Source organism: Alosa pseudoharengus, unplaced genomic scaffold (assembly GCF_046254945.1).
Source record: "Alosa pseudoharengus isolate Yale_2024_CS ecotype anadromous, Long Island Sound unplaced genomic scaffold, YU_APseudo_1.1 YU_APseudo_1.1_scf_10, whole genome shotgun sequence".
NCBI lineage: Eukaryota > Metazoa > Chordata > Actinopteri > Clupeiformes > Clupeidae > Alosa > Alosa pseudoharengus.
Genome location: NW_027468565.1, coordinates 39,596,273 through 39,613,930, shown reverse-complemented (window position 1 = coordinate 39,613,930; position 17,658 = coordinate 39,596,273). Strand labels below are relative to the sequence as shown.

The following is a 17,658-nucleotide window of genomic DNA, read 5'->3' as shown; positions in this document are numbered from 1 at the left end:
GTCCGTGTAGAGGACTGGGAGGCGTTAGTGCGGCAGCACGTGTATGTGTGCTTTCATCCAATTACAGCCTGCATTATAATTATAGGCCCTCCCCCAGGGACTGATTAAGCTAACAGTTAAATGTAGCGTCGCAGCAGAGCGCGCAGCAGCAGATTTGACACTATACTGTAAACACCACAAGATCCAGCTTGCTTTGATTTTGAAAGTTAGAATAGCTTTAGGCTATTTATGCCCTTCTAAGTTAATAATAGCCTAGGCTATAGGCCTAGGACATTATCACACATCAGTTAACTGTCACATTAATTCAACCAATGCAAATAATACAAATATACCAGGGATGCACGAAGCACGATAAGAATTTCTGCTGCTATTCGATATATCGATATTTTCAAACTTATTTTGGCAAAATGCCGATGCCGATACCGATACATCTTTAGACTTGTGTAGACTTGTATGTAAACTTGGACTTTCACTTAAAGGGACACCAGGCAACGTTTTTGTGTTAATTACTCATCTTCGTAAGTCGGTATATGGTTAAATGACTCATTACAGGGCGAATGAAGACTCTCTCGCCCGCCCCTACTGCCTGTAGGAAGAATATCCCGCTTGCAAGTTCAGTGTAGGCTATAGTACCCGGCGACCGAAGCAGTTTCAGTTTCCATCCTGCATCCACAGCACAGAGGGAGGCTAACGAAACGCTAGCGATTGTTGCAAACGTGTGTATAATGGCAGAGCCGGCAAAGAAGCAGCGAAAACCCTTGACGGAAGATGCAAAGAAAAGGAAAAGAGCTTCAGACCGAGCGAGGGGGAGTTTCGTAGAGAAAAAGCATCAGGCTTGCCTGGTGTCCCTTTAACTCAGAAATGGACAATCACTCATGGAAATTGAGGAATGGAGCAGGATGAAGTAGATGTAAGATTTGCAATTTGATATGACATTTTCAAATAAACATGCAGGCCTAGATCTCATCCTATTTGAAAAGAGATTGTATGATGCTTTTAAACTCAGATAGGTTGTGCCAATGCTAGGCTAGGCCTATATCCTGATGATTTATCCACAAGGAATAGGCGTATTAGAAAGTTTCAGATCTGCCTGTCAAAAATACAATACTTAAGCCGTTATCTGGCAATACCGATGTCGTATCAATACCTATCAATACCTATCACCTATCTCTTAAAAATACCTCATTCACACATTTATATCTTGTTCTGTCACTCTTTCTCTCATACCTGTGTGTGTGTGTGTGTGTGTCTTTATTTAGAGAGAGGTGGGTATAGGCATTAGACACCAGTAATATGCAGTGATAGCTATAGCAGAGAGAGGTGGTAGGCATTAGGCACCAGTGATAGTGATAGCTATAGCATAGAGAGGTGGGTATAGGCATTATATATAGCTATAACATAATGGATCTTTTTCGAAATATGGTGTAGGCTACTGCTGAGGGCCGATGCTGATTGAGATCATGATGGTGGGTGGACTTGAGTCAGGATCCATCTTTGATCTCAGACCAAGTTTATATGTTGATTTAGTGTGTGGGTGTTGCTTAAGAATCCCTCTTCCTTTGATGCTTTTGTTTGTTTCAAAGCAGAAGACTGGTCCTTGAAGGCAGATGTCGAGCACTGATCAACCATAACATAATGTATTGATTTATTCATTATTGCAGCACAGCTGATCAGATGCATGGGTGTGTTTTCTCACACACATCCCTTTGATGTACTCTAATAAGAAACATCTGTAGGAGTGATCATGAGCTTAAACCTTTACCAATCCCCTGCCCAAATCTATAACCATACGGGTTATTTCTATCTCATGAACAACCATCTGAGTTTAATTAAACCAAAAACTGCCAGATATGTCAACACTCCTTACTATAGAAACAATCAATAGCTATTGCTTGTGCTCAACCCATTCATTAATTTAAGACCCTCTGTGTTGATTAGAGAATAGGCTATAGAGTGACAGTGAATGTGGCGCTTCAGACGAATACATCAGTGTTCTGCCTTGCAGGCTAAGTGCTTTTAAGAGGGCTTGTCTCCAAGTGCCCTTCAAATTTTTTGCATACTCTGTCTTGGATAATTTGATTGAGGTTGAAGTGAGTTATAGTTTTCCTCTCGGCAGAGCGTTTCGGCGTTCATCCTGTAATGCACATTAGTAGAACGGTGAGATCACGGACTGCGGCCGCCATTCATATATGATTAGATCGCTCTACATCAAATAAGTTATTAGGACCAAACACTTGTTGTCCTTAGTTCTCGATATCACTGTCTTGGTGCATGCTGATAGGCCTACTTTCTACTTTCTACTTTCTACTACAAACCTTTATAATAAATCTGCGATAAATATTTAGCTGGAATTCATCACAGATTTATTTTATGTCCAGTGATTTGGATAATGCAAAAATATCACTGTTTTAGTTATTAAAAAATATATGAATGACCTATCTTAGTCTATAGGCCTATACAAATAGCTTTATAAAGAGTTCCAAGTCAACATAGACTATTCATTTATTTATTTATTTGACAAGTTGACAACCTGAGATAGCAGAATGAAAGGTGGATAAGTGGAGAAAAATGGAACTTGATGTTAGTGCAGAACTGTTTTTTAAAGGGAACTTGATGTTAGTGCAGAACTGTTTTTTAAAGGAACTTGATGTTAGTGCAGCACTGTTTTTAGGTGAATAGCTCCTCCCAATGGTCAATATTGGAATAAGAAAAGATGAAAATATTTGCATGCAAAAATAAAATAAATTGTTTTAGTGGTTATAATTCACAGTAAATTAGTTTTAATGGGCACTGTATTGGTCCCAATTCTTTGTTGTCTACTATAAACTATGTTTACTGTGTAAAATGGCATTCATATCACATATTCAATAGCCTATTTTATGGAGATAACTGTTTAAGTAGCTAATGGACTATTGTGGTTCTGTATGTTAATTTCCTTGTGTAATCAGGGGCCTGTGGGATGCTATTGGCTATCCAGACGGTGGGGGTGGGGGATGACACCCCCCCCCCTCTCAGAGGACCAGACCACTAAAGGGTTGAGTTAAGTAAAAGGGTTGAGTACTGTTCCAGGTTGGATAGAGGAAGGGGGTGGAATGGGATTCCAGATACTGGGTTGAGAAGATGAGAAACCCTGATAACCTTGTAGGCACCAATGTGTACATTTACATGCATTTATTTAGCACCAATGTGCACATTTACATGCATTTATTTAGCACCAATGTGCACATTTACATGTATTTATTTAGCAGACACTGTATCCTAAGTGACTTACATATGTCAATACATTACAAGGAATTACATTGTCCCAGACCAACATCTTCTTGCAATAGCCATCAACAGCACTCAACCATCCACTAGAATGTTATGACTTTCCCACAACAACCGGAAATAGGCCTAGGCTACCATATTGTCATAAAATGTTATTTACAGTATTTGTGTTGGAAATAATTTAATTTCAGGGTCAGCATGCATGATTTCTGTTGGGTAATGTCTGCTATGATTTCAAATATAATTAGAAACACACGTACATAATGCTTCCGATTTTTTTTTAAATGGTTGACAAGTCTTGAATCATTCATGTCATCTAAGCCCATAGCTGACAAGGAGGGTAATTGTCCTAGCCTATGCACTAAGCCTATGGGTGCGTAAGTTAAGACAAGATAATGATGAAATTGCCTGACATTTAGCCTGCGACACACGTGTATGGCCATCCATGTACGCTAGAGCTATGTAGGACAGCAGCCTGTGATGCGCTGTTTCAACCGAGGGTAGGCCTGTTATGTCTGACAGCGTCTGTCTTCTAGACCCTGCAACACTAGGCACAACCAGCAGCTGTGTTTATGTGTCTCGCGTGACGCAAAAGTGGCCCTCGCCCAATGCTAGAGCCATATGCAAATGAGCTTTCCTCAAATGGAAGAGCTCAGTCGTCAGTGTTTGTTTAGTGCGTGGTGAGTTAGGCTACGGAGTGGATGCTATGTGACTGATAAACTGAAAACCGTTTTATTGACATGGATGTAATTCGCGAGGATATTTTCGACTGCGTCTTGTGGTATGACATGATATGTGGATACGACGCACGCAAGTTTCATTTACTGCACAATGTAGGTGCCACTGATGATGCTATTGCGTTGATGCCAGAATGTCAGATTTTAGCGGTTAAAACCAGTTAGCATACTCAACTGTAGTCCATTGCCAGTTTAAACAATTTACAGTGATACATTTACAGATATTAAATCACCTAGCCTAGCCTACATAACGTTTTGACCGCGCATATATTTCGTTAATTTAGCCTCTTCATCTTGCTGTCACCAGTGTTTAGTGCATTGACAATGGTAAACTGTGCTATGACAACAAACAAGCTTGCCAACTGTAACTGTGCTTAATGATTCCATTAGTGACTTGGTAGGCTATTGAGGCCGCCTGGAGGCAGTGACCAAGACTTTCATTGGCAATAAGAGCCGTCAGGTGGGACATCTTATTCCTTCGATTCCCTTTATATCACTTATCACGGAGTAGACACATAAAATGTTATAATCTCCATTCGCATTTCCCAGGGATCATCTGGCATCATGAGTTCACACAACGAAGGAGATGCTTACACCATGGCACCCGAGATGCCAGCCATGTTTGATGGCATGAAGTTGGCAGCTGTGGCAACAGTGTTGTATGTCATTGTGCGGTACTTGAATCTGAAAAGTCCCACCGCACCACCTGATATCACCTTCCAAGACACACCTCTCAACCTCTACATCCTAAAGTCCTGCCCCATCCTTACCAAAGAGTGAGTCTGCTGACAGATGCTGAAAGACTTCCACACAAGTGATACTAAACTAAGACAAAACTAAGACAATTTTAGACAGATACATTTTTCTGCATGAGAGAAACCTCAAGCAGCAACTCTGTGAACCCTGCAGTGCATTGGAGTCTGTCTGTCATGGCTAATTTAAATTGCCATATTGTACGTGTTTTACAGCTATATTCCACCGTTACTATGGGGGAAAAGCGGACATTTCCAAACGGCTCTTTATGGAAAGATGGGACGCGTTGGCTCCCCACATCCGAATGGGCTTCGGAAATACCTTCCCATGCAAGATGGAGCGACAGCCACCTTTGATCTCTTTGAGCCTTTATCTGACCATATTACAGGGGGTAAGTGCCTAGTGGCATTGTCAGCCTTTTTGTATGAATTGCTTTTAGTAATACTGTGTCCATATTTATTTGGATATTAAACTACAACAACTATTAGTAAGTCACTTTCAGTCTAAATGTATTTTAGTGGATTGCTTTCAAGCATTATCAATACAGATGTTTATCTTGGTGTTGTTTATGTTGTTAATACAGATGTTTATCTTGGTGTTGTTTATGTTGTTCATTCCATGTGTCCATTGGGACCATGTGGTGCCATTTTCCAGTTTCCCGGATTTCCTGGTTTCCCGGTCTAAGTTTCCCTGACTTTCCTTGACAATAAACCTGAATTTCTATTACTTGTTATAATGAATAGTACAATATACTTACCTATGATTTCAGAGCAGCTGCATGACATTCAAGAATGTTTTACTTTTTTAGAGCAGAAAATGAATAAATGGCCATTGAATAAACAAAGTTGGGCTACTCAAACAAGCAGTAAAGCTAATAACCAGATATACACCAATTCTGCTTGGAAATATATTTGTATTAATGTATTTTGGCAAGTACATTTTACACTGCTACAACAAAATTCCCTGATATTCCAAAAATAAAATTCCCTGACTTTCCGTGTCTGGAATAGACTTTCCAAAATTCCATGATATTCCAGAAATTACATGACAATTACATGATTTATTCAATAAAAAAAATCCCAAAATTCCAAAAAAAAACTCTAAAATTCCAGCTTCATTGTGAAATCCACTTTGTGTACAGACGACATTACCATGGTGATATGCCCAGGGATTGGCAACCACAGCGAGAAGCACTACATCCGCACCTTTGTCGGTTACTCCCAGAGCCAGGGATACAGATGTGCCGTCCTGAATCACCTGGGAGCGCTGCCAAACATTGAGCTCACCTCACCCCGCATGTTTACATATGGTAAGGGACACACCGAACCTGGACATTTTACAATTACACACATGATGAAAAGATTAGTTGGTCATTCAGCGCTAACTCAAATTTGGTCATTCAAATAAATTAAATTAAATGTTTCAAGGCATTTGGAAGATGAGATGTCACTTAACAAACTATGAAAATAAAGTATAGAAGTAATATAGAAGTCAGTCACATTACTTTTGAAATACGCTTCACAGGCTGTACATGGGAGTTTGCTGCAATGTTGGGCTACATGAAGAAGGCTTTCCCCCAGACGCAGTTCATTGTGGTCGGCTTCAGCCTGGGAGGGAACATTGTCTGCAAGTTTCTTGGAGAGAACCGGACCAATCAGGAGAGGGTGCTGTGCTGTGTCAGTGTCTGCCAGGGCTATAGTGCCCTAAGGTGAGCAAGTGCTAACATCTGCCAGGGCTATAGTGCCCTAAGGTGAGCAAGTGCTAACATCTGGTTTGACATGAATGTGGCGTGTACCGTCGCAGTCCTGCTGAATGCACCTTTGTGCTCTGTGCAGGGCCCAGGATACCTTCCTACAGTGGGACCAGTGCAGGAGGCTCTACAACTTCCTCATGGCAGACAACATGAAAAAGATCATCTTATCACACAGGTGCAGAAAGGCCTCAGCACACACAGTAGCATCTGACTTGGGATGGCCTAGCCTTGTGGCTACATGCTTAGCACACACAGTAGCATCTGACTTGGGATGGCCTTGCCTTCTGGCTACATGCTCTACATTGCAATGTAATACTTATAGGCTGTTCATGAGTTAACGTTCCAAATTTTGCAAAAGAAAAAGACAAGCAATCGAAAAGCGTGTTTGGCGAGATCACTAGCCAGGGTCATGGAGTGCTTTGCAGGGATCGTGCAGGAGTCGAGCAGGATCCGTGTGTACCCCGCTATGCTATTCCTTACCTGAGAAGATGGGAGGCGAGAGGGGAGGTGGTGGGTTGAAAGCGAGAGAGCAAACCAGGTGCAGCAGCATGGACAGGTACGCTGGGAATGAGTGACCTGATAGGAATAAGGCTGTAGGCATGGCAACGCTCCTCACGAACTTCCGTTTAAAAACGCCATTTTGCTGACTACTACATGTGCTCTAGTAACTGTATACACTATCCCCTTTTAGATCCCTTTTTGTTACAGATGAGATGTAGAGCTCACAATTTTCACATTTTTGCTTTATTTTAAAGAGCTAGCTATTGCAACTACATAGTCGTTGTAGTGTAATTATCATGCCATTTATAAAAGATCACTGAAAACTGGAAGCTTAGATTATCTAGCTTCATCTTGATGTGATTTCACATTTTCAGGGGAAGCCTCTTTGGAATGAATTCAAGCAAAATGAAGGATGCAGACCTGAGCCACCTCTATACAGCCACCTCCCTCATGCAGATAGACGACAACATCATGAGGTACAGCCTAGCACTGCTCATAGTCTGTGTGCACTGACTGCTGTAGAAATGAATCTAGCCTTGTAAGATTGTCCGAATGATGTTTTGTAAAACCATTAGTAGTCAGGGATGCGCAGAATTGAAGGTAAAAAGAACTGAATGAGAACTCTAAACAACTAACTAGTGTGGCCTTTACAGCAAAGGGGCCTGTCACTAACCTATTTGGTAATGAGTATATTCACTGTTCACTATTCACTATTCATAAAACCATGTCTGATTCAGGCATATATGATACATTTAAATGAAAGCCCTAATCAATTGATAAATTATATTGAGGAAAATATTTAACTGTTCAATTTAGAAACAATGTGAAAGAAATATATGAGACTATATGAGCATCTCGATTTGCACCATGGTGCTGTACGGGGCATTTTTACAATAACGTCAACTGACTTCTAGGAAAGGAGTCTTTCAATATGAATTATTGACATCTACATTTGATTTGTGCTGTTGACATGCAAAGCTATTATGTAATGACGCTCAAATATCCAATATGACCTATTTGAAGGCCGTAGGAACTCCGTGGCCTTGCCATGGCAGCCACTGGCTCTGGTCTGGACCCAGAACTGGACCAGACTGAATGTAGACCCACCCATACGAACCCATAGGAACCCACACGAACCCATATGAAAGCAACATTCAAATTGAGCTGTACCTGTTTGTCCCAAACCCCCTTAAAGAGCATTAAGAATAGATGGAGAAGGAAAAAAGGGTACGGTATGTTGATATCTTAAAAGGTATGTTGATATCTTAATAGTCCAGTCATTTTAAGCCAAAATAGGGGTCAAGGTTGAACAAATTGCAACACAAGCAAACTTAACTGATTTTGAATCCTCAATATGTCCTGAGTAAGGGAAAAAAAGCCCCAAAGAATCCCGATAGGGGAAAGTTTCGAAAAAGACCCAAATATACCCTATTCATGCGCCTATACAGTATTTTTCTCACGTGAATAGGGGGAAAAAATTAACCTTCACATATCACCATGAAAATTACTGAGTTGATTACTTACATCAAGACAAACAAAAAATGTATTATAAGTTTTTTTTTAAATTGTTTGTTAACATGGGCAAACAGGGCATAATGTAATTACGTATAGTTAATTTGTATAAATGCCACAACGGAGCTAATAGTCCAGGCAAAGGTCTGACCCAAAACTAATTGCAACAGAATTTATTTTCACATTTTTATATTTCAATTGGTGATCTAAACACCATAGTAAAAGACCATGAAAATCCAGTTGGTGGAAATATGTTAAAATGAGGGTTGTTTTATGCATTATTCTTCAGCAAATACTGACAAAACTGTAATTAGAATGTTGTAGAATACACATTCTAAAGAATATCTGACCCCATCTAACTTAACATGGAATTTTAGAATCTTGCATTGTTGAGGAACATTCTTTTATTTTCAGAGTGAATTCCTTAGGCTTATTTCAGACTGGTTTGTTGCAAAATTGGTGTCTATTTTGTGGCCCTTTGAATCAGTGGAAATGGTTGTTGAATCTTTAAATAGAGCCAAGTGGGTTTTTGCATGTAAGTGTTCCACAATGTGTAATCTGTACACATAGTTAGGCATTATTCAGCCTAGGAAAGTGGTTTTGGTGTTTACGTAATCTGATTTAGAGGTCACTGAAACATACAGTATATCACAGTAAAGTATCAGTCCATCATTTTGCAAGTCTTATAGTAATTGACCTCTTGCCCAGGGGTTGACTGATATACTGTCTGTCCAATCAGAGGGGCCTGTATGATGCTTTACTTTGCACAATTTTTGTCTAAAAAAATAATCGGACAGCACAGTATGTTTATGTTAGTGAATGCAGGAAAATTGTGAAGGCAAATGTTGCAATTAGTTTTGGGTCACTATACATTAGCTATACATAATGCCCTGTTTGCCCATGTTAACAAACAATTTAAAAAAACTTATAATAAATTTTTTGTTTGTCTTGATGTAAGTAATCAACTCAGTAATTTTCATGGTGATATGTGAAGGTTAATTTTTTTCCCCTATTTGCGTGAGAAAAATACTGTATAGGCGCATGAATAGGGTATATTTAGGTCTTTTTCTAAACTTTCCCCTATTGGGATTCTTCGGGGCTTTTTTTCCCTTACTCAGGACATACTGAGGATACAAAATCAGTTAAGTTTGCTTGTGTTGCAATTTGTTCAACCCTTTCTCCTAAAATGACTGGACTATAAAGGGTATGTTGATATCTTAAAAGGTATGTTGATATCTTAAAAGGTATGTTGATATCTTAAAGGGTATGTTGATATCTTAAAAAGGGTATGTTGATATCTTAAAAAGGGTATGTTGATATCTTAAAAGGTATGTTGATATCTTAAAGGGTGTGTTGATATCTTAAAAAGGGTATGTTGATGTCTTAAAAAGGGTATGTTGATATCTTAAAGGGTATGTTGATATCTTAATGTTGATCTTAAGGTCGCAGATGAGAAATAGCCCTCCTCTGGTATCAGCCCAAGTTCAACTGAAGATCTCAAAAGTCTGTTTTTCTTCTCAATCTATTGTTATTGCTCCTTAGTTCTTCTGGGGGGGGGGGGGCGTAAGATCTCAATAAGAGCTTGTTTATTTCTTGTGAGACACAAGAGATTTTCCTTTAGGCAGCTGCTATGTGAGGGGTACGACAACATCTATCTGAAGAGCTTATTGTGACATCATCCTCTGTGTTTCTATGTTCCAGGAAGTTCCATGGACACGACTCCTTAAAAGACTACTATGAGAAGGAGAGCTGTGTGCACTATATCCATAATGTACGTATTCACCCGTCCAGTGCACTATATCCATAATGTACGTATTCTCACGTCCAGTGCACTGTATACATAATGTACGTATTCTCACGTCCAGTGCACTATATCAATAATGTACGCATTCTCACTTCCAGTGCATAATGCACGTTTCAGCATTGCAGGGAATATTAAAGCTAAGTTGTATTTAGCATAAAAATATGCATGAATCAGTGACAAATATAATCATCATGCTGACATTTTGTAACAGGTCAATGTCCCACTCCTCCTGGTCAACTCATCAGACGATCCGCTTGTCCATCAGTCTCTATTAACGATACCACGTGCACTTGCAGGTATGTTCCGCCTTTATTGGGGGCCAAGCAGCGAAGCTTCGAAGGTTACCCATTGTGTTTCTACGATTTCCTATTATTGGGGGCCAAGCAGCGAAGCTGCGAGGCAACCCATAGTGATTCTACGTATTCTTATTATTGTTATTATAACGAAACGCTCATTTGCCATTGAACCACACAGTAAAAAGTTGAGAAATTTGGCACATTAATTCGTTACAGGCATATGTTTAATTTCACAAAGTTTGATGTCTGCACCTGGAGTGCTCTAGCGCCACCAACGTTTAAAATGTTGTATTACATCTATGCACTTACTGTACACCACATTTTGAGCATTAAGGTATATTTGGAATACTTGGATGAGACCGAACTCGACGCATCCCATGACGTCAATTTCCGCCATGTTGGATCTTCCGCCATATTGGATGTCATCAAAAACACTTAAAAGGCATCAAAGTTCACAAAGTTTGTCCGATTTTCACGAAACTTGACGCAGATGATCTTCAGACCATGACTCACAAATGCATTGCTTTTTGGAGCCATATTCAAAACCCATCGCCCGTCGTGACCAATCAAGTTTGGCGGCGAAGCCTCCAAACATGAAGTGAAGTTATCTCAGCAAGGCTTTCGCGTATCAACACCAAACTCAGTACAGGGTCTCAGGACCCAATTAGGAGGAGGCTTAATGAATGTTATGACTTTTGACCTATAGGTGGCGCTATAATTAGCAAATTTACCTTTTGGCCTGTAACGGGTGTTGTGTTTGGAATTAAAACTTACTAATGGTGATTGTTAATACTATGGGAGGTCGTAAGTCCGACAGATGTGAATTTGTGACGTCAACGTAATTGATCCGGCCGCCATATTGGATTTAATCAAAAACACCTAAAAGTTTTCACAGGTCACAAAGTTTGTCCGATTGACACCAAACTTGACACACATAATCTTCAGTCCAAGCCTCAAAAAAGTTAAACCTAAAACCGTTCGCCCGTAACAGCCAATCAAACTTGGCGGCAAAGCCACCAAACAGGAAGTGAAGGGATATCTCAGCAATGCTTTCACATATCAAAACCAAACTTGTTACATAGGCTCAGGGCCCAATTAGGAGGAGGCTCAAGAAATTTGGTAAATTTTGACCACTGTGTGGCGCTATAATCACAGGAAGTAGGCTCATATCTCAGCAATGCTTACACATATCTAAACCAAACTTGGTACATGGACTTGAGACCCCATCCTGAGGACGCACAATACATTTGGAGTCTTTTGACCACTAGGGGGCCGCTATAATCACAGGAAGTAGGCTCATATCTCAGCAATGCATTCACATATGGAAACCAAACTTGGTATATGGACTTGGGACCCAATCCTGAGGACACACAATACATTTGGTGACCTTCAACCACTAGGGGGGCGCTAGAGATACAGGAAATTAGCTCGTATCTCAGTAACTCCTTTACGTATCAAAACCAAACTGGGTATATGGACTCGGGACCCGATCCTGAGGACGCACAATACATTTGGTGTACTTTGACCACTAGGGGCGCTATAATTAGGAAGACTTTCTCGTATTGACACCAAACTTGGTACAATGATTCGTGAACACATCCTAAGGACCCACAATACATTTGGTGTAGTTTGACCTCTAGGGGCGGTATGATTAGCACTTTCACCTATCGCAACCAAACTTGGTATGTAGACTTGGGACTACATCCTGAGGATGCACAATTAATTTGGTGTGCTTTGACCACTAGGGGCACTATATTTATTAACACTTTCACCGATTGAAACTAAACTTGGTATGTGGAGTCATGACCCCATATTAAGACTGCACAATTATTTTGGTGACCTTTGACCACTAGGGGTGCTATAATTATCAACACTTCCACCGATTTAAACCAAACTTGGTATGTGGAGTCATGACCCCATATTAAGACTGCATAATTATTTTGGTGACCTTTCACCACTAGGGGTGCTATAATTATCAACACTTTCACCGATTTAAACCAAACTTGGTATTTGGTCTTAGGAGTACATCTTGAGGACACACAATAAACTCGGTGACCTTTGAATCCAGTCCAGTCCAATCCATTCCAATCTAACACAACACAGTCAAGTCCAGTCCAGTCCAATCCCAACTTCTGCTCAACTGCTTACCTGCTTGGCCCCCTCATTGCTGCTTGCAGCTATGTTTGAGTCCTTGATTTCTCATGTTATCCATTTATATATGTATATATAAATATATATATATATAATATATATATATATATATATATATATATATTCGCTTTGGACAAAGGCGTCTGCCAAATCCATAACCATAACCATATATAAACTACTATGGATGTCCGCAATGATGTGACAGTTGCAGGTCTCATTATAGCATTGGCTCAGTTCCAACTTGATCATTTCCTTGTTGATTTCTGCTACTTACTTTCACATCTACAGTCAGATTTGTTAATACTTTGTAAGAAAAATGTTCTATGTGATGGTCAGGTTTTGTTTGTGTGTGTGTGTGTGTGTGTGTGTGTGTGTGTGTGTGTGTGTGTGTGTGCTTCTGCTGGGCTCCAGTTCATCCAGCTGGCTTGTGAGAGCAGCCGCGCCTGTGCTGCATTAGCACTAATTCATTTGGAGTGGAGGAGCTTAAACGGCTGAGCGTATTGGCACCGTTGTGTGGCCACATCTCATTCAGGCATCTGTCCCTAGCATGCACCGTCACACGCATGCCCTCGTTGTGTTAATGGCCTAAGCTCTTCTCTCTCTCTCTCCCTCTCTCTCCCTCTCTTTCTCTCTCTCTCTCTCCCTCTCTTTCTCTCCCTCTCCCTCTCCCTCTCTCTCTCCCTCTTTCTCCCTCTCTTTCTCTCCCTCTCTTTCTCTCCCTCTCTTTCTCTCTCTCTCTCTCTCTCCCTCTCTTTCTCTCCCTCTCCCTCTCCCTCTCTCTCTCCCTCTTTCTCCCTCTCTTTCTCTCCCTCTCTTTCTCTCCCTCTCTCTCCCTCTCTTTCTCTCCCTCTCTCTCTCCCTCTTTCTCCCTCTCTTTCTCTCCCTCTCTCTCCCTCTCCCTCTCCCTCTCTCTCTCTCTCTCTCTCTCTCTCTCTCTCTCTCTCTCTCTCTCTCTCTCTCTCTCTCTCTCTCTCTCTGGCCCGCTGCGGCTCAGACAGCCGTGCTGAATTTTTCAGGGCCATGCGATCCCTCCCCTGTGGGATTTATTTATAGGAGGTCTTGGCTCTGCTTCCTGCTCAGCCATGGTCTTGGACGGGTCAGCCTATTCTAGCATTCCGCCTCCACCTTTCGGCCATCTCTCTCTGGTCCCACTCGGAGGTCTGTCCTGGCTCGCACACAGGTGGGCGACGTTCCAGGTGATCTCGCAGCGGACGTGGAAGCGGAGTAGTAACAGAGCAGTTCCGTGGCGGTGGCTGTTTGTTGTTTGTGTTTACGATGGCGTGGCGCGAGGGAGGGCCATCTGCCCTGTCTGCTGCAGGGAGGGGGCGTGGCTGGGTCAGGAGGAAGGACTCCGCTCAGAGAGACCGCACCCCCTAGATCAGTCCAGTTCAGCCCAGAGAGACCGCACCCCCCCCCCCCCTAGATCAGTCCAGTTCAGCTCTGCTCTGGCAGCACAGCGTGGGTAGAGGCTCCATCTGGGGCTGGGAATTAGCCATCAGCCAGACGCTGCTTCCCTACTAACCTACTTTCCCAAACCAGGCAGAACCTGCCGTGATGATGATGATGATGATGATGGCAGAGAGCTGCGTAAGCCTGGTCATGGTTTGGCTAGTGAGGCTAGGGCGGTCATTCCGGAATCCTGACTCAGAGTAGCCGCCAGGGCTGCACGGACGGACAGCGTCCTGCATTGCTGACAGACTCACCGCAGTGTCGCGTGTCCGGGTCGGCTGGCCTCTCGATTTGCTGGCTACTGATCGGCCTCGGAGACGAGAGGGACAAGAGGCCGAGAGGTTCGGGAGGTTTAGAGTGTCCGAAAGAGAAAGGGCGATGGCCGTGAGGAAATGCAAGGCTGTGACCTGAAATCAAGCCGTGTTCCTCGATCCTGCTGCTGAGTTTTGTATTCATGTGCTGGGTTTCATTTGACGCTCCTAAATGCAGTTTAATAAACAATGTTTGAATGAAGGAAGCAGTCCACACTAAGAGTAGCTCAGGGCATACAGTTTCAAATGCATCCATCGGATCTGACTTGGCAAGAGGCAGCTTATTGAAAGCCTTTGAGCGATAATCGTAATCTGTTTTGCCTTCTGACTGGTTAATTGATTATGACGATTGTCCGATGTGAGCGTGGTTGTTCACTGAATTCTTCCTCTCACTGTGCTCCCCACAGAAAAGAAGTCCAACGTGATCTTTGCCCTGACGCTCCACGGGGGTCACCTGGGCTTCTTCGAGGGGGCGGCCCTCTTCCCCCAGCCCCTCACCTGGATGGACAAGGTGATCATGAGCTACGCCAACGCCATCTGCCAGTGGGAGAGGAAACGGCCTGCCTGCCAGACAAGCTGCCCAGCGGCCACGCACGAGGACACAGAGGGCAAAGGCGAGGCCTAGCTCCCAAACCCCTCCTGCACCACACACACACTTCTGTTGTCCTTTTACCGACAGCCCATCCACCTTAAACAACACAGTGCTGCTCTCCGCTGAGTCACTACAAAGGAGGTCGTCCTCGCACATAGCAGTTTACTTTCAGCTTGGTCTCCCGTATCCGCGGGGCCGGTGGGATACCTGGAGGAATGACATCGCTTGGCCTGTGCCTGCTGTGGTGGCTACGCAGAGCACTCATGAATGGAGAGACCCACAAGCCGTTCATGTTTTTATCAACCAAGGATCCTGTAGACACCCAGAGAGGGGACAGACTTGCTACAAAGTGTTTGTCATTTACATTCTTACATTATTTGAAAAACTGCTTTTTTTCTCTTCAGCTGTTTTATTTCCTATCGAATAGCCTTTGGTAAGAATGGTTGTAGCCACTTAATTTTTTTCATTTTGGTTTTTGTTTCAATGTGAGACCTTTGTGTCCTGTCTTACAAGAAAACTATACACTTCACAGTAGTAACATAAGTCACTAAACCTTGATTTAAATGGTTCGTCCACTATTGAATTTTAAAGAACATCACCATACTTCAGCTACACCTGCCTTTAGTACTCCAAACCACTGAAACTTTAGTCCAAACCGTATGGCGTTAGTAGAGATGCCTGTCTTTTACACTTGTGCGTGACTTGTCCTCCTGTGAACCCTAAAGTTGCCTTATCGCCTCCTGTGCTGTGCACCAGGCCTCAACCGGCTGTCCTGTGCACCAGGCCTCAACCGGCTGTCCTGTGCACCAGGCCTCAACCGGCTGTTCTGTGAGACAGAGGCTCCACCTGCTGGTTCACTGCAGTCAGACCAAATGCTCTTAGTCTTGGCTCTAGAATCTAATCCCACTTGACTAAGTTGATCGCACTAATGCACAGTGAGGAGCATATACCTTATGATTCTACTTTGACATTTCTAAAGTGAATGTTACACTTACTAATGTAGGAAGAGTAACCCAAAATGGGTGGGGGTTTTTTCTTGCCATTGTGCAGGACATAGCTGTGTCCCTCTCTACCATTCAGATTTGAGTATGGGTATGTGAGTATGGGTATTTGAGCATGGGTATTTGTCCACTGAGTTCATGCAGGTGCGATGCACATCAGTAAAATGATGTGGCAGATTTTGTTCTCCAGAGTAGTTTCTAGTACTGTATGTGAGAGTGGGCACTTTATCTGTGCATATGCTCAGACAAAAAAAAACATCTTTTAGGGAGTCAGTTTTAGATTTATATTTCGATATTTTCATTTGATTGTTGATTTCACTGATTCACTTTAGGTTCCTGCGTGTTGGGATTTCCTGGTGTGTATGTAAGTGCTCTTTATGGGAGCCAGTGTAATTTTATTTGTAAAGTGAGAAGCCTAGTGAGCAACATTGGAAAACCGAGGGAAGTCTATGAGGAACAACCAGCACACAAGTGCATTGGTGTCATGACCTTCAGCTGGCTTTTGTGTTGAAACTCAATACCCAACAGGGAGCATATTATGGTCTTCAGTAGAACATGGACCATTACCTGTCTTTTGGCTGTTTGGGGATAAATATATTGGAAGGACCTTGGTTTATCTGACTTCGGTTTGTGTCTTATGTGTTGGGGGGGAAATCCTTTGAGCATTGTGTTACAAAACAACTTGCCAGGAAATGAATGGACCAGTAGCTTGGCAACAACAGAATCAAAAGAAGGAAATTTGAGATTGTGCATTATGTCATTGGTGTATTGTTCCAGTGGGTATTCAGTGTCAGTGACCAACTAGAATGCATTACAGAAAAGGTATTTATTCTTGGTATAATTGCCATTATTGAGCCTTATTTCATGTTTTTGCATAAAGTCATGTTTTATCTTGTCTTGATGATGTTAACCCCCATAGCTAAGACATTTTGAAGAAAGTGGTGTGTATGTATTATGCCAAGATTGGAAGATAAAACTGTGTTCTTCAATAAATTATTTTCTTGTATAAACTTTTTTTGTCCATTTTACATCAGTTTACAACAAATATATTTCATTTTAGAAACATGTTTTTAGATCTCAGCAGCTTAGAATATGTGGTATAGTTGGTGCTTCTTTACATCCAAAATTCAATTTAAATCCAAATGATATGATGACATTTACTCCAGTTTTGCTATAGGTACACCACAAATCAATCTTAATCTATGTTCTGCTTTTGCACCAAGTCAATTCACTTCTATTTAGCTTTTTAGACAATGAAGTAGGCAGTCATCTTTATATACAGTTTATTGTACACACTTGTGCTGAGGCTTGCTACTGACATGTTGGGTATCTATAGAGGGTTCAACTCTCTATGTACACACATTTTCCATTGGAGTCAAATAAAAACAAAACAAAATAATAGACACTTGGTCTCCAGGACATCACTGTCTGGACAAAAGGTTTTGGAACCTTGACTGTACTATTGGGGTGCAATTCACATCAGGGGCATGACATATTGTTTTAGAACGAGAAAACCACTTAGCAAACAGGA

General features: G+C 41.9%; 1 protein-coding gene across 1 annotated transcript; it reads left to right on the top strand.

Moving 5' to 3' along the window:
- The first annotated feature begins 3,945 nt into the window (after positions 1–3,945).
- abhd2b (abhydrolase domain containing 2, acylglycerol lipase b) lies at positions 3,946–17,137 on the top strand. The gene is made up of 11 exons (XM_076271592.1): positions 3,946–4,100; positions 4,395–4,464; positions 4,554–4,780; positions 4,973–5,148; positions 5,899–6,066; positions 6,282–6,465; positions 6,593–6,685; positions 7,386–7,487; positions 10,225–10,294; positions 10,539–10,623; positions 14,942–17,137. The coding sequence occupies exons 3-11, from the start codon at positions 4,569–4,571 to the stop codon at positions 15,157–15,159; spliced, it is 1,308 nt and encodes a 435-aa protein (XP_076127707.1). The 5' UTR covers positions 3,946–4,100; positions 4,395–4,464; positions 4,554–4,568; the 3' UTR covers positions 15,160–17,137.
- The last annotated feature ends 521 nt before the right edge of the window (positions 17,138–17,658 follow it).

Bases quoted from the DNA above. Each gene is read 5' to 3' on its own strand.
- abhd2b (XM_076271592.1), top strand. From the start codon at position 4,569: ATGAGTTCACACAACGAAGGAGATGCTTACACCATGGCACCCGAGATG. The intron at 5,149-5,898 runs GTAAGTGCCTAG...CTTTGTGTACAG, and splicing joins ATCTGACCATATTACAGGGG to ACGACATTACCATGGTGATA. The intron at 6,686-7,385 runs GTGCAGAAAGGC...TCACATTTTCAG, and splicing joins AAGATCATCTTATCACACAG to GGGAAGCCTCTTTGGAATGA.